At 50.1% G+C, this 20,904-nt stretch overlaps 1 protein-coding gene across 7 annotated transcripts in view; it reads left to right on the top strand.

The window, feature by feature from the left end:
- The window catches only part of Otud7a (OTU deubiquitinase 7A), a 314,162-nt gene extending 298,424 nt beyond the window's left edge, over window positions 1-15,738 (top strand). For all 7 annotated transcript variants that reach the window (XM_036188083.1, XM_036188116.1, XM_036188073.1 and 4 more), the window contains 3 exons: window positions 10,106-10,220; window positions 10,392-10,476; window positions 12,799-15,738. In XM_036188083.1, the coding sequence (XP_036043976.1) occupies window positions 10,106-10,220; window positions 10,392-10,476; window positions 12,799-14,214 (1,616 nt within the window). In that variant the 3' untranslated portion in view covers window positions 14,215-15,738. The remainder of the gene's footprint in view (window positions 1-10,105; window positions 10,221-10,391; window positions 10,477-12,798) is intronic.
- Window positions 15,739-20,904: the final 5,166 nt, after the last annotated feature.

Here is a 20,904-nt window from a genome sequence, read left to right on the forward strand (position 1 = left end):
TCCCTTATGCCCCTTCCTTTGGGCGGCGGCATCCTTACTTTCCCAGTTGCCATGGAGAGCTGTGGGCGGAGGAGGTGAGCTGCTGGGCCTCTTTGTATCCCAGAACATGCACACCGAGCAGTGCAGTCCTCGAGGCACACCACCACCATGCCCTGCATGGCTCGGCATTTTAACCTGACTACGGACGCTTAAGAAATGACAGATGCATACTCAGAAAAGCTGGGGCCAGGTTGGCCGTGTGCGCTTTGATGGAGCCATATCAACTACATATCAACTATAACTGGAACCTCTGCGCATGGTTATGTACAGCATGGATCGAGGAGCTAACTAGTCTCCATAGGAGGTGTCTGTAGGCCAGCAGTCTCAGCTGTAAGCATGAGGGAGGAGGAAGCTGCATTTGCTCACTTTTGCACACACTGCTCAGTTCCTCATAAACATTTGTACTTGCACACACTGACCAGTCATTTGTAAAGATCAGTACTTGAGCCAGAAAAGGGCGTTGCCATTCCAAGCCTAACCTAAGGATAGTTTTGTTAATTTCCCATGGGTCTGAGGCACTGGTCCTTGATATGGCTGTGTCCAGTCATTAAGAACGTCATCTGCTCTTTTCCTCCTGGCTTCCTCACCTCTCCACACTCCACCAACACCTGAGAGAGGAAGAGGAGGAGGAGGAGGAGTAGGGTGAGGACACCTGGACGTTTAGTTTACAGCCCAGGCTGTCACGTTTGGCACACCTGACTCTTGGCCAACAAACCACAAAAGATTAAAAGAAAGCCAGGGACTATGGACGAATTTAATGGCTATAGGGTGCATGCTGGGTTGCATACCAGGAGCAAGCCATTGAGAGACAGTCTGCCTACATCTCGACCTTGGATTTCTAGCCCCCAGGACTGAGAGGGAAAACATTTCAGTTGCTAACAGGCCACCTTAGTCTACAGAGTTCTGTCACAGCAGCTCAAGCTAGTGGCACTGGAAACCATACAGGAATGAAAAGGCCTGTGTTGCTGAAGAGTCCCTCAGGTGAAGCGGGTGGCAACCTAAAGACAGTCCTAAGCTCGTAGCTGAGGTAAAAGCAGGTGGCGCCACTGTACATGCACATGCCCAGTGCAGGCCTCAGCTGAATATGCTGGCTAAATGGTTCACCCACCACACACCTGCAAAGTGGCAAGCAGGGTCTTCAGAGAGCCACAGCACAGACCTTTCAGGAAGCCTGGTATGAGCCTGTGCCTGATAGCTTGCTCAGGAGAGAACGGGCAGGACCTGAAGGGGAGGCTGGTAGCTGGGCATTCTCCTGTTTTCCTACATTTCTAAGCCCACAGCCAGTTCATTCCATGTAGGTGACAGCTGCTGGCGTCCTCTGGGCTGTATGTTGGGCTTCTGGGCCTGTGGGGCTTCGAGTACAGCAGCAACCAATAGATGGGCAGACTCTGTCAGCTACTGAGACAAGGGTGGCTGGGTGACAGTGAAACCAGGCTTGTCCTTTCTCCTTTCTCACTTTCTCCTGGTCCCAGCACCCTCCCTCAGCTATAGTCTGGAAATACTAAATGGAAAATTCCAGAAATCGACAGAGCCCACATTCACATTGCTTTCATTTCAGTATATTTTATACTGTTCTGTTTCATTAGTTATTGCTGTGGATTTCTTACTGTGATTAATTTATAAATTAAACTCCAGCCGGGCAGTGGTGGTGCACACCTGCAATCCCAGCACTCGGGAGGCAGAGGCAGGAGGAGCTCTGTGAGTTTCAGGCCAGCCTGGTCTACAAAGCAAGTTCCAGGACAGCCTCCAAAGCTACAGAGAAACCCTGTCGGGGGAAAAAAACAAAAACAAAAACAAAAACAAAAACAAAATAAACCCTCCATCATTGGTTGTTCATCTAGGAAAAAATACAGTATGTGAGAGGGTGAGAACCATTGTTCCAGCATCCACTGGGGCCATGAGATATGAGTAATGTGGCTAGTGCATTTGCTGTGTGCACCTGGAAACAGCTTAGTTAGGAGCTTACATATGCCTGTCTGTTTGGAGAACTGGTACCTTTATCATTATGTAAATGGTCCTCTTCTTTGTAACCATTTTTCTTAACTCTTCCTTGTCTGACATTAGGTGGCTCCCCCTAGCTCTTTGTATCAGAGAGTGTCTTTTAAACTACCTATGTCTTCAGATTCATAACTTAATTGTTGTAGGTAGTGCAGACTTGAGACTTGCTTAGCTTTAACCCCAATCTAACAATTCTGTCTTTTGACAGTGTTGACTGTTTGCACTTAACCTCATGAACAATGTGGATCAGTGAAAACCCACCATCTTTGCTAAATCTTTTCTCCTTGTTCCCTGTATTTTTTTGGTTTTCATCTGTCGCCCTATCTTGGACTAACTGTGGTACTTAGAGACTCTATTTGTCCAGGTTATTTACCTTCTAGTGCTTGGTTTAGCAGTTGACCTGGGGTTTGCAGATAGAATCGTTAAGGAGAGCCTCACAGTCAATGCATGCCTTACTTCCGTGGACAAGGCACTGCTCGCTTGGCTGTCAAGATCTGGTTATCTCAGAAGTACTATAAAGGAGAGAAAGGGGAATTTCATTCCCATCACTCTAGGTAAAGTCAGGTCACTGCTGGTGTCCCCGTCCATCTCCTTTTCGAGATTTTGACACTCTCCAGTGCAGACCAGCAGGCAGTGAACCGGCTCCTTTGGGTTTGAGGAAGCCTTTGAATCGCCTTATGTGTCAGAGCTCTCTGCTAGAGGCAGAATTGGCAGGGTTTTTTTTTCTTTCATCCCTTTAAAGATGCCACCTGTTATCTTCTGCCTTATCTGTTTACCTTGAACCGTGTGCTCCACTTCTTACCTTCCTTCCTCTGTATCTAACTTGTCCTCCTTCTTTGCCTCAGCTTTCAGTAGCTCTGTATCCTGTGGGGAGGGATGTTCTGGATGTTGCGTCCCTGTTAGCATTTCCCTAGTGACGCTCTGGTGGCTTCCCTGACCTGTGGTGATTCTGTCTGTCTGGTGTGTGTGTGTGTGTGTGTGTGTGTGTGTGTGTGTGTGTGTGATATTTCCCCTCCCTCCCTCCCTCTCACTCCTCGGAGAGACACTGACGCAGACCTTCAGCTGGCCGGTTACTGACCTGCAGCTCTTGGGTGTTGTGCCTCCTGCCCAGCCTTTTCCACTTGGTACTACAGCCTGGCTGATTCTGACTGATCCGTCCTGAGCTTCAGATTCTGTACTTGAAGCTGTCCCCCATCTCCATTGTAGTTCGGTGTGGGTTGTGTTTTGTCTTGTCTGATGTTACATTTCTAGATTTTCCCTTTGAAACAATCTCTTCTCTCCTCTAAAATCAGACACCAAATCCTGTGTGGTGCCCTTCTTTTCTCTCAGTCTTTAACAGTTATCTTACTCAATGTCCAAGAGTCGCAGCACCTCTGTTGTGTAAGTTGGTACCTCCTGTGGTTTCAGGCATACTGATAAAGGAGAGCAGGCTGCACTTGCTTTAGTGCTGTGAAGTGATGTGAGAAGCATGCATACATGTAGTGGTGCTGCGTCGTTTCAGAGACTTACCCCCTTTATCATTGTCTCTAGTATCATGGCTTTCACAAAACAGGCAAGGCAAAAGGTAACAGAGTGGTGTCTTTAAAGACAGAACGAAAAGCGGGCGGTCTCGAACTCTATATCTAGTAAAACAGCCCCGCCACATGCAGGAGGCATAAAGGCTTGTCAAACAAAGCCAAACAGCTCCGTGCCTGCACAGCTGTCATAGAATCCTGTTTGTTCAACTTGGTGCCTTGTCAGCACATGCAAGGGTTCGTGACTTCTTCCTCACTGGAAGTCAGTCATTTTCCTAAGACTGGGGAAGTCACTTCATTCCTGGAAACAGGCACATCCTGTTTGTCTTTAGTATGCATGTTGGAATCTGTCAGGACCCACGAGGGAGGTCACCCCCTCCTGGGGAACAGAGACATAGTACTTGAATAAGACACCTGTTTAAGTACAGTACCAGAGAACACTGTCCTCGGCGCACCCCGACTTGGTGGGCCTGAGCTCTGCAGCTTGCACTCCTGCTGCTTAGTGGAGAGGAGAGCAGAGAACGCCTTCAGGGAATTTCTGTCCATCATCCATAGGGGGAGTGCCAGGGGGCACCTGTGTACTCTGGCATATAAACAACTGTAGTTAGAGTTTTCTTGCCTGGCCCAGTCAGGACAAATCTCTCTTATCCGCCAGTCCCATAGTCGCTCAGACCCAACCAAGAAAGCATACAGAAACTTACATTGTTTAGAAACTGTATGGCCGTGGCAGGCTTTTTGTTATCTGTTTTTTTTTATCTTAAATTAAATTAACCCATTTTTGTTAATCTATTCTTTGCCACGTGGCTTGTGGCTTACCAGTGTCTTTACATGTTGTTTCTCATGGTGGCAGCGGCTGGTGGTGTCTCTTTCCAGTCTTCTGTTTCCCAGAATTCTTTTCTCTCTTGTCCCGCCTATACTTCCTGCCTGGCCATTGACCAATCAGAACTTTATTTACATAGAGCGATATCCACAGCACTTCCCCTTTTCTTTTTTTTTTTAAGGAAGGTTTTAATTTTTACATAGTAAAATTACATATAACAAAACAATTATCAAGCAATAATTACAGTTACGATATTAAAGAAGATATTCTATCTATCTTATATTTGTGAGTCTAAGGTTTTATATCTAACTTATCTTTTATCATAACTGAGAAAATTATAACTATCTAGTCTTTAACCATATCAAAGACCTCAGAAGGATATAATATTACCTGAGAACTGGGAGAAGGATGTAAGCATTTTTTAGGAGTCTTGTAAGAGTAGACAGAGACAGCTGGCAGCCTGGACAGTCACCTAATGTTCCTTTGTAAAGTTGGGGCATTTGTCTTTAGCCCACAGGTCTAGAGTCTCTTGGTCATTTTTCTCAGTGTCCTGTAGAATGTTTGGCATTTTCCTCTGTGAAGCAGGAACCTGAGGGACCATTTTGTCAAGTAAAGTTTACTGGTCACCTTTCTATGGGTCCTGCATGTCCAGTCGATCAAGCAGTCCAGGCAAGAACAGTTTCTTGCCCAATTGGCTATTTTTGCCAAGGTGAAGATAAGATATGAAGTGTCTTTAATGCCCATCATTGTCTCTGAAGTAAATCGGTGTTGCCAGGAGCAGACATGTCTCATTGTCCAGAAAGTCTAAATTTTAAAAATATTTTAAATGCCATATTTTGAAGGTCTTTGAAGTATTTGAAGATTACCTATCTATCTGAAATATCTCTGTGTATATCTAGAAGACTTAATTAACATGGCTACAAGTCTGATTATCCTAGATGATTAATTATTAATCTATTTTTAATTATCTATTATAATTTTAAATGAGCTGTATAAACATAATATCTTAAACAAGAGTAGAAATATACACATAGTATAACAAAATTAACTTTAAGTTTGTATCAATAGACTAAAATCTATACCAATGTAAAATATTTTAAACAAGTTGTTGTTCTTTAGAAGTAAGTTCCCTAATCTACCCATTCATCCTATTATGTCTATATCATATTCGCCTTTCTTCTTTAGAAAGAGATCTCATTTATAATCAACCTGCTTTAAAGAAAAATATTGGTTTTTCTCTGTCCCACACCAGAGGGCTCTTTTGATTTGGGACATAAGAATCTCTTAACCTTTTTTTTTAGCAATATGTCTGGGTTTAGAGAAGGAGTGAGCCAATTCCATCTCCAAAGCCAGCTTGATAATTTTGGGAATGTGGGCGTAGTTTCTCTTACTACTTTTTGCTGGAGGGGGGCGCTGTATCTTATGGGGATACAAAGAAAATTTTAGGATTATAGAGTAGTCCATTAGGGTGAACCTCTGAGCCAGTTGCCTTGAAACCATTCTGGATGTCAGATCATCTGGGCCATGGTGTCATCGGAGACCTTTCAGGTGGTCTTGGCTGATCAAACCTGATGTATCTTAATCTGGAACAAATCCAAAGCCTCTGGCTTTCTGTGGAAACAAAAGCAGAGACTCCTTTCCAAAGCAACATATCCTTATATCCAAATTTTGAAGTCAAGGTACCTTTAAAATTTACATATTTCTTTAACTCAACAGCTTTTATGATCAAATCTTTTTTTGCAGTTAAAAATCCCAAAGACAACATAAACCAGATTCTCTGTGTAATATCCATGTTTGTAAGACTGAAATGCTGCTGTGGCTGCTGGCTCCACCCACCTCAGCTTCCCAACATGGCGGTGATACAGGTTACTGCCAGCTCTGGGTCTGGAGCCATGTGTACTATCAACTATCAGAAGCAGTTCTATCAAAGCAGCGCATAGCCCAGAAATCTTTTTTTTTTTTTTTTTTTTTTTTTTTTTTGTAACTAGCAAAGGCTAAATCCACCATGAAGCAGAGTAAAGTGTCGCTTATAGATTCCTCATTCCAGCCATACTGCAGGTCAGACGCACATGCCAGGAACCCGCCATAGTAGCTGAAACCGGCAGGCTGCCGCTAACTTGAGAGAGACAACTAGCAAGCTGTTTTTAGCTCCGTTTTAGAATCTTTTTTTCAGGTTTTAGGTGGAAATTCTTGCCCCACGTTGGGCACCATTTGTAGTTAGAGTTTTCTTGCCTGGCCCAGTCAGGACAAATCTCTCTTACCCGCCAGTCCCATAGTCGCTCAGACCCAACCAAGAAAGCATACAGAAACTTACATTGTTTAGAAACTGTATGGCCGTGGCAGGCTTTTTGTTATCTGCTTTTTTTATCTTAAATTAAATTAACCCATTTTTGTTAATCTATTCTTTGCCACGTGGCTTGTGGCTTACCAGTGTCTTTACATGTTGCTTCTCATGGTGGCAGCGGCTGGTGGTGTCTCTCTCCAGTCTTCTGCTTCCCAGAATTCTTTTCTCTCTTGTCCCGCCTATACTTCCTCCCTGGCCATTGACCAATCAGAACTTTATTTACATAGAGCGATATCCACAGCAAACAACTAAGGTCAATATCGTGTCTTCCTCAGTCACTCCGCACCTTGTTTCTTGAGACGTGGTCTATTGCCGAACCTGGAGCCTGTTGAGTTGGTTCTGTCGCTGTCCAGCAAGCTCCAGGGATATCCTCCTGTCTCTGTCTCCCCGGACATGTATGTCTGCACCCAACCTTTACATAGGTGCTGGGTATTGAACCCCATGTTTGCATGGCAGTGAGTTTGCCAACCGCGCCATTCCTCCAGCCCCACCCCCATCTCTTTTGTGAACACCACGCTGTCCTGTAGACAGGAGCCTATAAGAGCTCATTGGGGTTCTTCTCTTCCCTGGAGGCCTGAAGGGTCTGCATGACGTCACTGGCTTGTCTTCTTGCATGAGTGTTAAGTAACCCTTTTAGCAAATTCTCCTCCTGGGCCTGAGCCAACCCCTCCTAGTTGTCTCCATCTTTCCTTAGAGGCATCTTTCTTTCCTTAAAATTTGAGTCCCATATATCGGCCCTGACGTCATTTCAGGGGTGGGCTAAAGACAAGCTGTGCATTTGCTGCTTTATCATTGTAACAGCAAACATCTCAAACAGAAGTACACATTGTGTTTCATAAAATGAACATCCCAAATCTTCATTGGCTAGTTGGAAATACCGTCAGTAGGCTTATAGGCTAAAAGTAAGAGAGAGCTCTTTCCAAAACAAGCCAAATAAATAAATCTTCTCGGGCCTACTTTGAAAGCTCTTGCTATTCTGGACATTTGCCACCAGGGGGAGCCCTGCCACACCGCCATGCGTCTTCCTGGGTAAAGCAGATGTTCAATAAGAATTTTCCGTGTACACGTGACAGGAATGAGGTGCAATTGATGCTCCTGAGGTGGAAGGCCCTGCTTTTGAGGTGTCCCTGGATGTTCCTTCCCTCAGCCCTCAAACAGGCTGAGCCGTATGTCCCCAGCCCCTCACTCAGGACCCCTCTTTCACCTCAAGATCTGGGCTGACAGGCAGTCAGGCTCTCTCTAGGTAGCCAGCCCTAGTAGCATCTTGAGGTGTGCTCCAATTGCCCTCTCAGAGTGGACAGGCTGGGGAACCCAGACCAGCAGATCTGCTGAGGGTAAGAGTCCCAGGTATCCTGTAACAGGAAAGTAAGAATAGCCTAGTTCAGGTGATTTATCAGAAACAAAACAGAACCATAGTGGCTTACAACATACAGGGTGGGCTCCGAAGTAAACAAACCCTGTAACAGGGCTTCTGATTAGCAGGCAGTTCTTCCTGGGGTCCAAGAGCCTGCTCCAGGTGCCTCACAGTTTTACTGTCTTCACAGGAGACATGGGCGGAGAGGGAGAAGCCCCCTAGTCCTGGCCATAGTCCCCAGAACTTACCACAGTGCTTTACTCACAGCCTGTGTATTCAGCTATGCAACCCCCTCCCCAATGCTAAGAGGATGGAAAGTGTAGTCACGGTTGCCAGATGTTTCTCCAACCAACTCCGCCCCATGAAGAGGTAGCCAGCTAAACCCAGAATGCCCAAAGTATACCCACAGGAATTGATTCTGATAGATTATTTTTGTCTAGAGCAATCTTTCCAGAATTCCTTGATTTCAAGATCCAAAGGGATGCATATTTACAATGTAGTCCTCCATCCCTGTTCAGACCATTGGGTTAGCTGGCCCTCTGCATGCAGGAGTGCAGAGCCCTAGGAGTCTGGGGAGCAGTGTTGGTACAGAGCACCTCCGCTGTTCCCACACAATGGTGGGAAGCCAGGCTAAGGCCTCAATGTTTGTGTGCTGATCTATGGCCACCACCCAAGGGAGACTTTGGGGCTCAGCCCTGGGAAAGGAGGCCACATCAAAACAGAAGCTGAGATGCCACTACCCCCTCCCCTGTCAGACCCTGCCTGCACTGCTCCATCCCTGGCCACAGCATTTGTTTAAGGTAGAGGTGGGAAGGAAGTCGGGGGTGGGGGGGGGACAATTTGCACTCGCAATCTCCTTAGCAACACTAGAGGGCAGCATTGAGTCATATCCAGTTTCTCAAACTTGACAGCATTGGCTCCTGGATTTTCTGTTTTGTTTGTGTTTTTGTTCTTGCCCTGGCACCGCTGGTATGAATCATGGGCTCTGGCAAGCAAAGGAACAAAGCAGCTGCCCAAGGCCCTGGGCTGGGCCTCTGCGCTGTGCTGAGGCTCCAGAGGGGTGGGGCATTCGAAATGGAGTCACACTAAGCAGACTGGTACTCATTTGGAAGGTGGGACTGGGAAACCATCTCCCCACTTCTTCCCGTTCATTATTCCTGGCAACACCCTTAGGAAAAGGCAGATGTGACATTAAGGATTCTATTTTCTGGGTACCTGGGATCCCTTGGGAACTCTTCTCAGATCTCAGTAGACCTGTAGATACCCACCCTCAGCCCCTCCGCTCTCTGAAGCTGGTGTGCTTCTGTCCATATGCTTTGTGGTGAACCAACTCCTCTGAGCAGCAGCAGGCCAGATCCCCACCTAATCACCACCTCCACAGAAGGCTCCCCCTCCACTCCCTTTTAAACAGCCTTTAGCCCAGCACTGCCTTCTGCAGGACTGCCTTCCCTAGAACTTGTCACCAGATGCTGTGTGTATGACAGCCTGCTTCTGTGTCCTGCGCAGGTGAGCTCCCTGTAGGCAGGGTTAGGGGATCTGCAGCCCCCACCCCACCCCCAGTCTTGCTGCAGTAGAACTCAGCACACGCCTCTCCTGGCTTTGCAAACTCTGCCCTTCCCTGAGATGAAATGGAGACAGGGAGCGGGCCACTGGCAAAGCTGTAAAGCGGCCTCCTCCCGTACACCTCACCAGCCTGGGTCTTTCCTCGGAAATAACAGAAGCAGTCATGGCTTCTTACCATCCTGACTCGGGGAGGGGAGGGGGGCTGCCCTCGAACAGAAAGAGAGCTAGACAGACTAGGCGATGCCTCCACCTGCTCTTCATCTACATAGTGGGAAACTGTTAATGTGGTCGATTTTGAAACCCACGGTGCGGAAGTTCTGTGTCTACCTTCTGTCTCCATGGGGCTGCCTGTCACGGGGACAGCTAGCCTTGGGTTTCCCTTCCGGAGCTCTGAGCTCTACTGAGGCTCCCAGCCTCCTGGCAGGCTGGCGAGCTGCCTGCCACCGTGCCTCTCTCTCTCTCTTCTGTTTCAGCCGTCATCCCCCTGACGGATTCGGAGCACAAGCTGCTGCCCCTGCACTTTGCCGTGGACCCGGGAAAGGGCTGGGAGTGGGGGAAAGACGATAACGACAACGCCCGGCTAGCCCAGTAAGCCTGCAGTAGGGTCCCCACTCCAGCGTCCCGTGGGAGAGCCGCCGCGGTGGGACCCCTGGCGGGGCTGGGGAGGGAGGGCTAGAGGGCAGAGAGAGGATTGCGCGCGCAGGCCAATGACCTGGGGCCACCTCCGGAGCTTTCTTTCACACCGTGTTCTTTTGTCAGCCTCATCCTATCCCTAGAAGCCAAGCTGAACCTTCTACACAGCTACATGAATGTGACGTGGATCCGCATCCCCTCCGAGACCCGGGTGAGCTTCACGTGCACGGAGCCCCAACCCTGTGACCGGGGGCGGGGTGGAGGGTAGTGGAGGGTAGGGTGGCCGCTCTGCGCGGTGCGGGATATGATGCACCTCCCTCCCGAACGTCCATAGGCGGCCACGCGCAGTTGTGCCGCCCAGAGGCCCCACCCACTCATGCCCCGGGACGCCGCCCAGCCACCTAGTTCCCGGTCCAAACACTTCCTGTTAGTGTGAGTGTGTGTGAGTGTGTGTGTGTGTGTGTGTGTGTGTGTGTGTACTCGCAAGTGTGCACCCCAGTTAGGTTTTCCCCCTCTTATTTTGCACAGCAGGAGAGGAATAACACGCCCACTCACAAAACAAACCGTAGGCAAGTCATAACACAAAACTATCTCTGCTGAGATCGGAACAAGATGTGCCGCGGCAGAGCGGAATTAATTATAACTGTGTGTGGATCCTTAGAAAAGCTGGGGAACCGACAGCACGAGTCCTCCGCGCACCGCCCTCCCCTCCCCGAGGCGGAGGTGGCCGCAGGTGGAGCTGGCAGAAGGCAAAGAGCCGCCCACCCATCCCTCGCGGGAGGCCACCTGCCCTAGGGGAACTACTGGGCTGCCCCTGCTTGCAGATGCTGAGAGATTCGTTTTAAGTGTGTGACTGATGTTTTTATAATCTCTGGAGGGAACTCCCAAGGAAAGGGATTTGTGGAAATTGCTTGTAAATAATTGGTCCTCTTTGACATCCGTTTACTTAAGCATCCAGCGGGCTCTAAGTACTGAAAGGAGACCGTGCTGAATGGTGCCTTCCTCACTACTCTTTTGAGTGCTCACTTCCGCTTCACCTGCACATCACCCGAGTAGGGCGCCCCCACGTGGCTATGACTCTCCGTGTCCCGAGTCAGGGGCAGTCAGTCCTGCCTCTCCCATGCTGGAAGATGCCAGCGTGCCCCAGAATGATGCTCTCTCTAGCACCAGCGTGCCCCAGGATGATGCTCTCTCTAGCACCCACATAGTATGCAATGGCAGCAGCCCGAGATCCACCAGAACCTTCCAGCTGGGCACATAGTAGGGCAGCCTACTATGGAGCAGGGTGCTTGGCCAGGCCTTGGTTGCAGACAGACAACCCCACTGCTGAAGGACACACAGCTATGCTCCACTTACTGGGCTCCCTTCCCTGTTTCAACCTTGGGCCTTCTACCCTTTAGTGCCTCGGGCACACCAACCTAAGAGCCCATACTCTTTCCAAACCTAAGTGAAAGGAGGGATTTCTGCCCCTCCCCCGTGGGGGGGGGATAGTCCAGTTCTGCCAGCCATTGCTTCAGTGACCGCACCACAGAGGGTCATGCCTCTGGAACCTGCTTGAGGGAAGGACAAAAATAAAGTGAGGAGCAACAGGCCTGTTCAGGCATGCACTGATGTGCTAGTTTCTGACACACGCAGAAGCTGACATAAGGGATGCTGCCTTCCCAATGACCCTCCTCACCAGGAAGGCCCCTCTTGGGAGAAACTATGGCCTATCCACCATGCCCTTCTCCCACTGCGTTCTCAGGCTTGCCACCTGTCCCCAGACACTGGCCTAGCCATGTTCTACACGGTCTGTTCCCCATCACTGGCTGGCCCCCAGGTAGTGTCATCTAAGTTATTCACCATGGTATTCCTCCACTGGTGTCTTCCCACCAGACCCCGCCCCCACTGGAAACCATTTCCAGCATCCTTCTCGTAACCTGTCGTGGCTGGATAAAGGGAGTAATGGGCCCCAGACAAAGAACGGGGTTTCGGCAAGGTGTCTAGCCCGTGCTTAGAGTAAGTACGTGAAGCGTCTGTGTGGGAGAGATGCTGTTTCCCCTGCTGACCTCTATCATTACCCAGAGACCTGAAACCTGTTTCTAGTGGTGCCAATAGCCTGGCCAGGGAGGGAAGCCAGAATGTGGGCCTGGTGACTCTCTATAAAATATACTGAGGCTCTGGAACTCCACAGCAGTTGGGTTGTGGGTACTCTGACTCTACTCATCCACTCCGGGTTCTATACTGCCAGGTATCTAGGAATTCCGAGATAAAGTTCGTGCATCTTCCCTAAAAGGATGGCACCGAAGTTATGAGGTCCCTCCCAGATCACTCTGCCAACACTGCAAGCCTGTCTTCCACCCTTGCAACAGATCAGAACACTGTGCAAGATACCTATTCCATAAACACCTCCGTCCCTCTCTAGACCCCACCCCCACAGAGACCTCAAAAAGAAACACCAGTGTCCTGGTCTCGGCTCCACCTGTGTTCTTGAGGTCTACACGGGGACAGCTCTTCTATAACCACCTGTCTTTCCTGCCTTGCCTCCCCACAGGCTCCTCTTGCACAGCCAGAGTCTCCAACGGCCTCAGCAGGGGAGGATGTGCACTCCCTGGCCGAATCGCTGGACTCGGACCGTGATTCTGTGTGCAGCAATTCCAACAGCAATAATGGCAAGAACGGTAAGGACAAGGAGAAGGAGAAACAGCGCAAGGACAAGGACAAGACGCGCGCCGACTCCGTGGCCAACAAGCTGGGCAACTTCAGCAAGACGCTGGGCATCAAACTGAAGAAAAACATGGGCGGGCTGGGCGGCCTGGTGCACGGTAAGATGGGTCGTGCCAACTCTGCCAATGGCAAGAACGGCGACAGCGCCGAACGCAGCAAAGAGAAGAAGTCCAAGTCGCGCAAAGGCAGTAAAGAGGAATCGGGAGCGTCAGCTAGCACCTCGCCGTCGGAGAAGACCACGCCGTCGCCTACGGACAAGGCGGCGGGAGCGTCGCCGGCCGACAAGGGCAGCGGGCCAAGGGGCGACGCCTGGAAGTACAGCACGGACGTGAAGCTGAGCCTCAACATCCTGCGCGCCGCCATGCAGGGCGAGCGCAAGTTCATCTTCGCCGGCCTGCTGCTCACCAGTCACCGGCACCAGTTCCACGAGGAGATGATCGGCTACTACCTGAGCAGCGCGCAAGAGCGCTTCAGCGCGGAACAGGAGCAGCGGCGCCGGGACGCTGCGGCCGCCGCGGCCACGGCCACGGCCACGGCCAAGCGACCGGCGCGCAGGCCCGAGGCGGAGGGGACGCCCGGCCCAGAGCGCGCCTCGCCGGGCCCGCCAGCTGCGCCGCCCACGCAGCTGGTGCTCAAGCTCAAGGAGCGGCCGAGCCCGGGAACTGGCGCGAACGCGCGGGCGACACGGGCGGCGGGCGGTGCTGCGTCCCCGGGGCCCGGCGGCGGCGCGCGCCGCTCGGGGACCGGCACGGGAGGATCGGCCCCAGGTCGCAGCCCTCCCGCGCCCGCACGCCAAAGCGTCATCCACGTGCAGGCGGCGGCCCGGGACGAGGCTTGCGCGCCGGCCGTGGGCGCGCTGCGACCGTGCGCCACCTACCCGCAGCAGAACCGCTCGCTGTGGTCGCAGAGCTACAGCCCGGCGCGCGCCGCGCTGCGCACGGTCAACACGGTGGAATCGCTGGCTCCCGGCGGAGCCGACTCCCCGGGGCCCGCGGAGCACAAGTCGCAGACCTACAGCAACGGCTTTGGCGCGGCCCGCGACGGGCTGGAGTTCGCCGACGCCGACGCGCCGGCCCCGCGCTCGAACGCTGAGTGCGGCCGCGGAGGGCCCGGGCCAGCGCAGCGGCGCTGCCAGCGAGAGAACTGCGCGTTCTACGGGCGCGCCGAGACCGAGCACTTCTGCTCCTACTGCTACCGCGAGGAGCTGCGGCGGCGGCGCGAGGCGCGCGCTGCGCGGCCCTGAGCCGCCCGGGACTGCTTTTTTTCCATCCTGTGGGTCTTTTTTTACTTGCTCTGGTCAGCCGAAGGGCCGGCGCCTCCTCGGTCAGTGCCGTGTACGTGTTTGGTCAAACGTTCCTAATGGTGCCTGAACCTACACTGATGCCACTCAGGTAGTAGACGGATAGGAAACAAGTCATACTGTTGGAAGTGGGTGTGCTAGCCTAGCATCTGCCTCGTACCTGTGGAAACTCAATAGCCATTGCAAGAGTATTTTTGTTCCTCTATACGAGAAATAAAGAAAATCGCAGCCCTTTGTTTTTAGAAGGGAGTGTTTTACATGCTTTTTCCCCCCTAACCTAGGGACTGACCTCTTCCGAGTAGCGGTCACTTGCGTGCAGTTGGTAGCACGCAGGGTTTAGAAGCAAACGCGCAGCCCAGCCTGAGGTGGAGCCTCCTCCGGAGCTCCCACCTGCTTCCCACCTGGGTCCCTGGAGACCTCCAGCAGGCACCTCGCTACCCGCTGACGCTGGCCCCTTAGGACTCCCCAGCTCCATCTCATAAGCAAACCCTCCTCCCACAGCCCCCTGCCCCCGGCTCGAGCAACATTCACACTGCCATCCAAGCCGCGGGCGACCACAGAATGGGCACCGGACAACCTACCTCTCAGGGCACGGTGAGGTGTAGCGATCGCTCCCAGTGTCGGGCAGCTCCGGTGACAGGAGCTTCCCAGAGACACTTGGGGGTGCAAAAAAGCAGGGTCCTGAACTCACGATCGGATGGGCCCACCTATGAGCCAGCGTGACAGGCTGCTCGTGTCTCCTTTGAAGACATATGTACAGTGAACTGTCGCTGGAGGGCCCCTTAGGAGGTGATATCACATCCGTGCCCCAGAGGAGGGGACAGGATTGACCCCTTGGTCACTGTGCCAGCCCCCATCGGGCTGCTTTGAACCCAGCCTGGCCTCCTTCCATAGGGTAGGGGCTGAGAGAGGCCGGGAGGGAAGGAAATCACACCTACCCACCTGCATCTGCCAGGGTTCCCCCAGGTTAAAGGGCTCTCTGCTGGTGGAGACCCTTCATAGGGCAGGTGGTCCTGCTCCTGCCTCCATGCCACATTGAGGGAGCAGCCCAGTCTCTGAGCAGTCTCCTTTCTGGTGCCTCCTACATTTCTTGAGGAAAATTTAAAAAATAATAATGTGTCCTTAGCTACCCTGTTTTGAGCAGCAATATGCAGCCTCCTTCCAAGATTACCTCTGCAGACCACTGTTCTTGGCCAAGGACACTGAGGAGCTAGCCTGCTTCACTAAAGAGCGAGAGCTTGCTTCCAGGAAATATGAAGAAGATGGGTAAAATCCTCGCTAACGAAACAATACTTTCATACCTGTGAGAGCTTTAGACTAGCCCCGCCCCCAAACCCCTAAAACAGGAGAAGGCACCTGCTTATCCTCAGAAAGTGCAGGAAATGGGTCACACCTTCACTGGAGCCAGCCTCTCCTCCTGAAAGGATGCTTCATCCCGTGACATCCAGAGCAGCAAAGGCAAAAAAATAAAATAAAATAAAATGAAAATAAAAATTTTCAAAAGATGGGGAGGGCATTTTTTTTACATGTTTGGAAAATGATAATAAAATAACTGAGTATCTCCTGTGAGTGATTCCTTTTTGTTTTTAATTATTCCACCGCCTGTGGAGTTTTCAGTAATGTATTCAAGTTTTGCATAAAGTGGTTCCTTAAATCAAAATTATTTATTAAATAGACTCTTTAAGAAGTTTTTCAAAGTTTTATTTTCGTGTTGAACAAGATGCTTTAAATGTGTGGTAATAACTAATAGTCATGTCCCTGATAGTACTGGGGTTTATTTTGTTACTCAGAAAAAAAAAAAAAAAAAAAGTGATTCTCAAAAAAAAAAAAAAAAAAAAATCTCTCACTGAGAGGATTTGTGGCAGCTTTTGGGGGCTGGTTTCTTTTGAACACATCACCTGAATAGCTGTTTCATTCCCCAAAGCTGTAGGTCACGGAAGCCTCTGCTTCTGACAGAGTGGGTTACTCTAGCTCATCCCTCAAATCACTCGACTAATGTTTCAGTGTTCAGAAGCCCAGTGCATAATAAACACAGGAGACGGAATGTCATGTTTGCCTTCCTCCTACTGTGATGCTAAAACAGCCAACTAGAAACCTTCAAAACTGGCTATGCAAATCTCTCATCTTCCTCATGCTCTCCACCAGACGGAAAAATAAATAAATAAGGCAAATTGAGAAATGGAGTAGTTTGTTGTCATAGAGGGAACCCTCCCAAACAGGGTAGTGGTTATGTGCTCTCGAAGCGAGACAGCAGACTCTATCTCCTTTATTGCCAAGTTACTTCTCCCTCCTCCAATCTAATGATGAATATGCCATGCAGAAGAGCCTGGGGCCTAGACCCAGACCGCACACTTGCTGTCCTGGACAAATAAAAGGCCCCAGCCCCTCAGCTTAGTCTCATTGCGCTAGACAAGGTGGAGCGCCCATTGGGGCTTGCTCCAAACAGTCGGTGTGTTGAAGCATAGCCATTGCCTTTTGTGAGAAATGCAGCTTCTGTGTAGTGTTAGAACAGCGAAAGTGAGAGGGGCCAGTGTGGTGTGAACATGTGGTTTCTGTGTACCCACAGCCTGCTTCATGTTGCTCAGAAGAGCTGACTGCTCTGCTCCCTGGCCAGGCTTAGTGGCTGGAGACAGGAACGGGTGGGTGGGCCAAGTTCCCTAAGGTCCCTCCTCAACTTGGCAGCCCTTTGGGGGACAAAGGAGGGGAAAAATGGGGAGTCCCAGCTGCTGTGTTGAGAAACACTGCCTGTACCAGTAGTAAGTAATGTTCCTCATCTGATCTGGCCAGACTTTCTGAAAGGGATGAGTATCTCTTAGCAACAGCGAATGTCCAGAAGAACCCCAGATATTTCTAAACCCCTGTGGAGATTATTTCAGAAGTTTAGTTCACATTTCCTTCACATGCCTCACCTGGGGATGATTTTTAATCATATTACTTTGGCAAGAGAAGGAGTTTTTCAGTGTATTCTGTCTATAGGCTTTATGCACCGTTCCGTTCAAGTATCACAGGCCAACTTTAAACCATACTATAGAAGTAGTTTTTATATGACTCTCGGAATGTGCCACAGAGCGATGCCTCACACCCTTATTTTCACAGGGTTGTCCCTTGGAAGAGTAAGTTGGGGTGGGCGGGGCTGCACTGTGGGATAGTGGAGTATCCATGCTTTTGTGTGGCCCTCTGAGGCTGGGACTGTGTCAATGTCTTCTCCCTTTTGACTGAGCACTTGGTTTTCTTCTGTGTATGGGTTCCTGGTGCTGCATCACTCTTGTGAATGAAAACTTGGTCATGAAGTTACTGTGTCCCCCTTCCTTCCCTATTAGTACCCAGTGTCATTTGAACCTATCGTTTTCCAAAGTTACTTAACTAACATACAAGTTCTGGTAGCTTATTGTTATAAGTAGCTCACCATAACAGAAGATGAAAGGACCCACCCCAGTGCAGGCCTCAGGACATGGAGACCCCCATGAAGTCAGTACGAGCCCCCTAGTCTCTGGGGCAGGGGCAGCTCTACCCAAGGCCTGTCCTTAGCATCTGTAAGTTTGTTTTGCAAACTCCTCTAACTGTAAAAACAGACCTTTCCCATCAAAATATAGTCCACGCTGATTGAAAAAACAAGGACAAGGTAGGGTTGTAGATATTGCTGTCGGGGAATTTGTGAAAGACAAAAAAAAGGAGAGTGTGACTGTTCCATTGTGTGACCCTTGATTGTTTATGTCGAGGCCTGGAGTAAAGCTAAAGGCATCTTCGTGGTGTTGGAGGTTTCTTTGTTTGTGACATGCTCTTTGCCCCTTGTCATAGTGAGGACTTTACATATTCAATTCCTCCAGTGTTCTTTTCTTCCAAGGCTTCTAATAAGTGAGAAAGTATTTTGGTGGCTGAGTGAGCTAGCTCTGGCCTAAACCCTCTTTGGAGTGACCCGGCCTCCAGCTGAGAATCTCTTGCTCTTGTCCTTTGAAGAGAGGCACACATGAGAAATCCAGAGGCGGCCAGTACTCCAGGCACCAGGAAGCAGGCAACCCCTTCCCCAAAGCCTTAAGTAGTAGCTCTCCAGATCTCTGAGCACCTGCCTCTCTTTGCTAATGTCACTGATCACCTGATGTAGGTCTTCAGGGTAGAGACCTCACTTCTTGTTAGCCTCAGATCCTCCCTATTGCCCAGGTCTGCGGGGCAGCACTGGTTCTGTTGGCCTAAAGCCTACTTCTGAAGTGTTACCTTGTTTTCACAGGACTGGGGCCAGGGTAGTTAATCCTAGAGGCCTTAAACTCCACAGTGATGCTGGGGGTGTCCCACCGCAGACCTCCTCAGTGAAGAGTACCTCTAAGGAAGACAGCTCCTAACAACAGACAAGATCTTCTATGAGAGTTTCCGACATGGGGTGAGCTATACCAGCAGTACACAGGCTAGTGCTTCCCCCAAAGACCTAGTCCTTCTCCCACTCCACTGCCATGCAGAGAAGAATGAGGGGTCACTCTACAGAAATGCCTGAGGATCTGCAGGGGTACATAGTCTGTATGGGTGGGTAACATGTAATTACAGGAGGTACACAGAAGCCATCGTCCCCATAGAAAATATGACTGCTTCTAATAATTTTGCAAAATGATTCATTAAAATTTGGATGTGTACTATTTTGATTTTTAAATCTTAAAAACAAAGTCCACAAACTCTAATTATGTACAAATGAAATGATGCACACTGCTGTACTTTATTCCTCCCGAGAATATCTCGAAGATGTGTATGCATATACATACATACATACATGTATATGTATATTCTGTTTAACATAAGGTGAGGAATATCCATTGGTTTTAAGGGCGAATATAAATGGAATCTGCTCAAAACCAAAGCAGTGAAATCAGCTATTTCAGAAGCTGTCTCCACATTCTGAAGGATGGCTTTCCATGAAAACTTGGTTTCCCATAACATAGTAAGGGACAAGTCCTTACAAAGCCTGCCCTGGCCCAGTATGTTCCTAGCCAGAGACTGGACCATCTACAGTAACCGGGCACCCTCTGGCCTCAAGGCCTTTACATACGCTATACCTTCTGTTCTTCACTTTGACAAGGCCTTCTCCAACTTCCTTATTTAAGAAGCTAATACATCCCACCCTTCACACCACGTTCAGCTTCCTCTCACAGCCTCTGGTCACTGCATGTATTAACTACCCATGTATTCATTATGGCACAGCCCCCCAGTTCTCTGTAGAATGTAAGCTCCATGCAGGCGGGACTTCTCATGTGTCTTGTTCACTGCGGTGTCCTGGTGCCTACAGCAGTATCTGACACACACTAGGTACTAGATAAATCCTGGTTGGAGAAAAGAAATTCGTGAAATCACTAATTTGATAAGACACCACAAAGTGTCAGCTTCATCCTTCATCGAGTCTTGATTTTTCTGCTCCCCTTACTTTATATGTAACTTTATATTTAACTGTAAACTGGTTAGATAGATGGTCTGGTTCATCAAGACTGGAGGTACCAAGTTACTGGCTTAGCACCGATAGCAGCAGTGCTCACCATCAGTCTCAGAGTGGGCCCTGTAGCCAAGCCCTTCCTCACAGTGGGCCTCTGCTGTCTGCAGGGGGCACTTTGGGTAGCTCATAGAGTGAGATGCACTGTGGGGAGCCTCATCATACTGCCTATAATGTCATTAGAGACCCCAACCATTCCAAAGAAGCCTTTCTAGTCAATTCCTAGCTATCCATCTGTCCTTCCTGTCTCAGGCACAGTGGCACAGGTGGCCCAGCCCAGATGAAAGACCCATTTCTATAGCAGGGCAGTGGAAGGACAGGTACTGATGGCTCTGATGATCTGGTGGGTGACAAGACCACTGGGATTCAACGACACCGCTGTACACTGGAAGGACAGAAAGCCACACACACCTCCATGTGCCCAGGACTCTAATGGAGACACCCAGCGCTTGACAGGCAACCTCACCCACCTAAGGGATGCCGCCCCCAAGCCTGCTCCCTCTGCCAGGTATTTTCACAGCTACCTAACCACACTGTTTACTTCCTGGTCCTTTGGCCAAATTCATTTTCCTCTAAGAATCACTGGCAAAATACTGTTACAAGCTGCTCATTGGACCTTTGTCCTCGTGTGGCCCGGTGAAAAGGCTGTGTCCTCTTTAATCCTCTTTGTGGTTCTTGCTTTCATCTCTCTGGATACCATACGATAGTGTTCCTCGTGGGTGTGATATCCCTCACAAATCCCCTCTGCATCTGTCCAGCTGTGCAAATGGACACTTGCACGTGTGTCCCTATACTTGAATTGCCAAATATGTGATATTCCTTTCGTTGCTGCCCAGACAGCTTGGGCCCCTGCTCCTGCCAGGACTCGGGGTGGGGGGGGGAGGGATAACTTCCCAGGGGGCACTGCTCTCCGTGGCAAGTGCCCAGAAGCAGCCCAGCTCTCAGCCTCGGTGTGAGCACACCAGAGTTTGAATTATGAGTTGGCAGAGAGTAGGTCAGCACTCGTCCGTGACCCCAAACCATTGCATAGGCACAGGCGTACAATACAGACCAGCCATGTCTGAGAGCCTAGTGCACAGAGACCAACCCACCTCCAACAGAGCCAGTATCCAGTCTGAGGAGCTTGGCTCTGCCACAACGGCAGGTGGCAGACACTGGGCCTTCAG

Source organism: Onychomys torridus, chromosome 1 (genome assembly GCF_903995425.1).
Source record: "Onychomys torridus chromosome 1, mOncTor1.1, whole genome shotgun sequence".
NCBI lineage: Eukaryota > Metazoa > Chordata > Mammalia > Rodentia > Cricetidae > Onychomys > Onychomys torridus.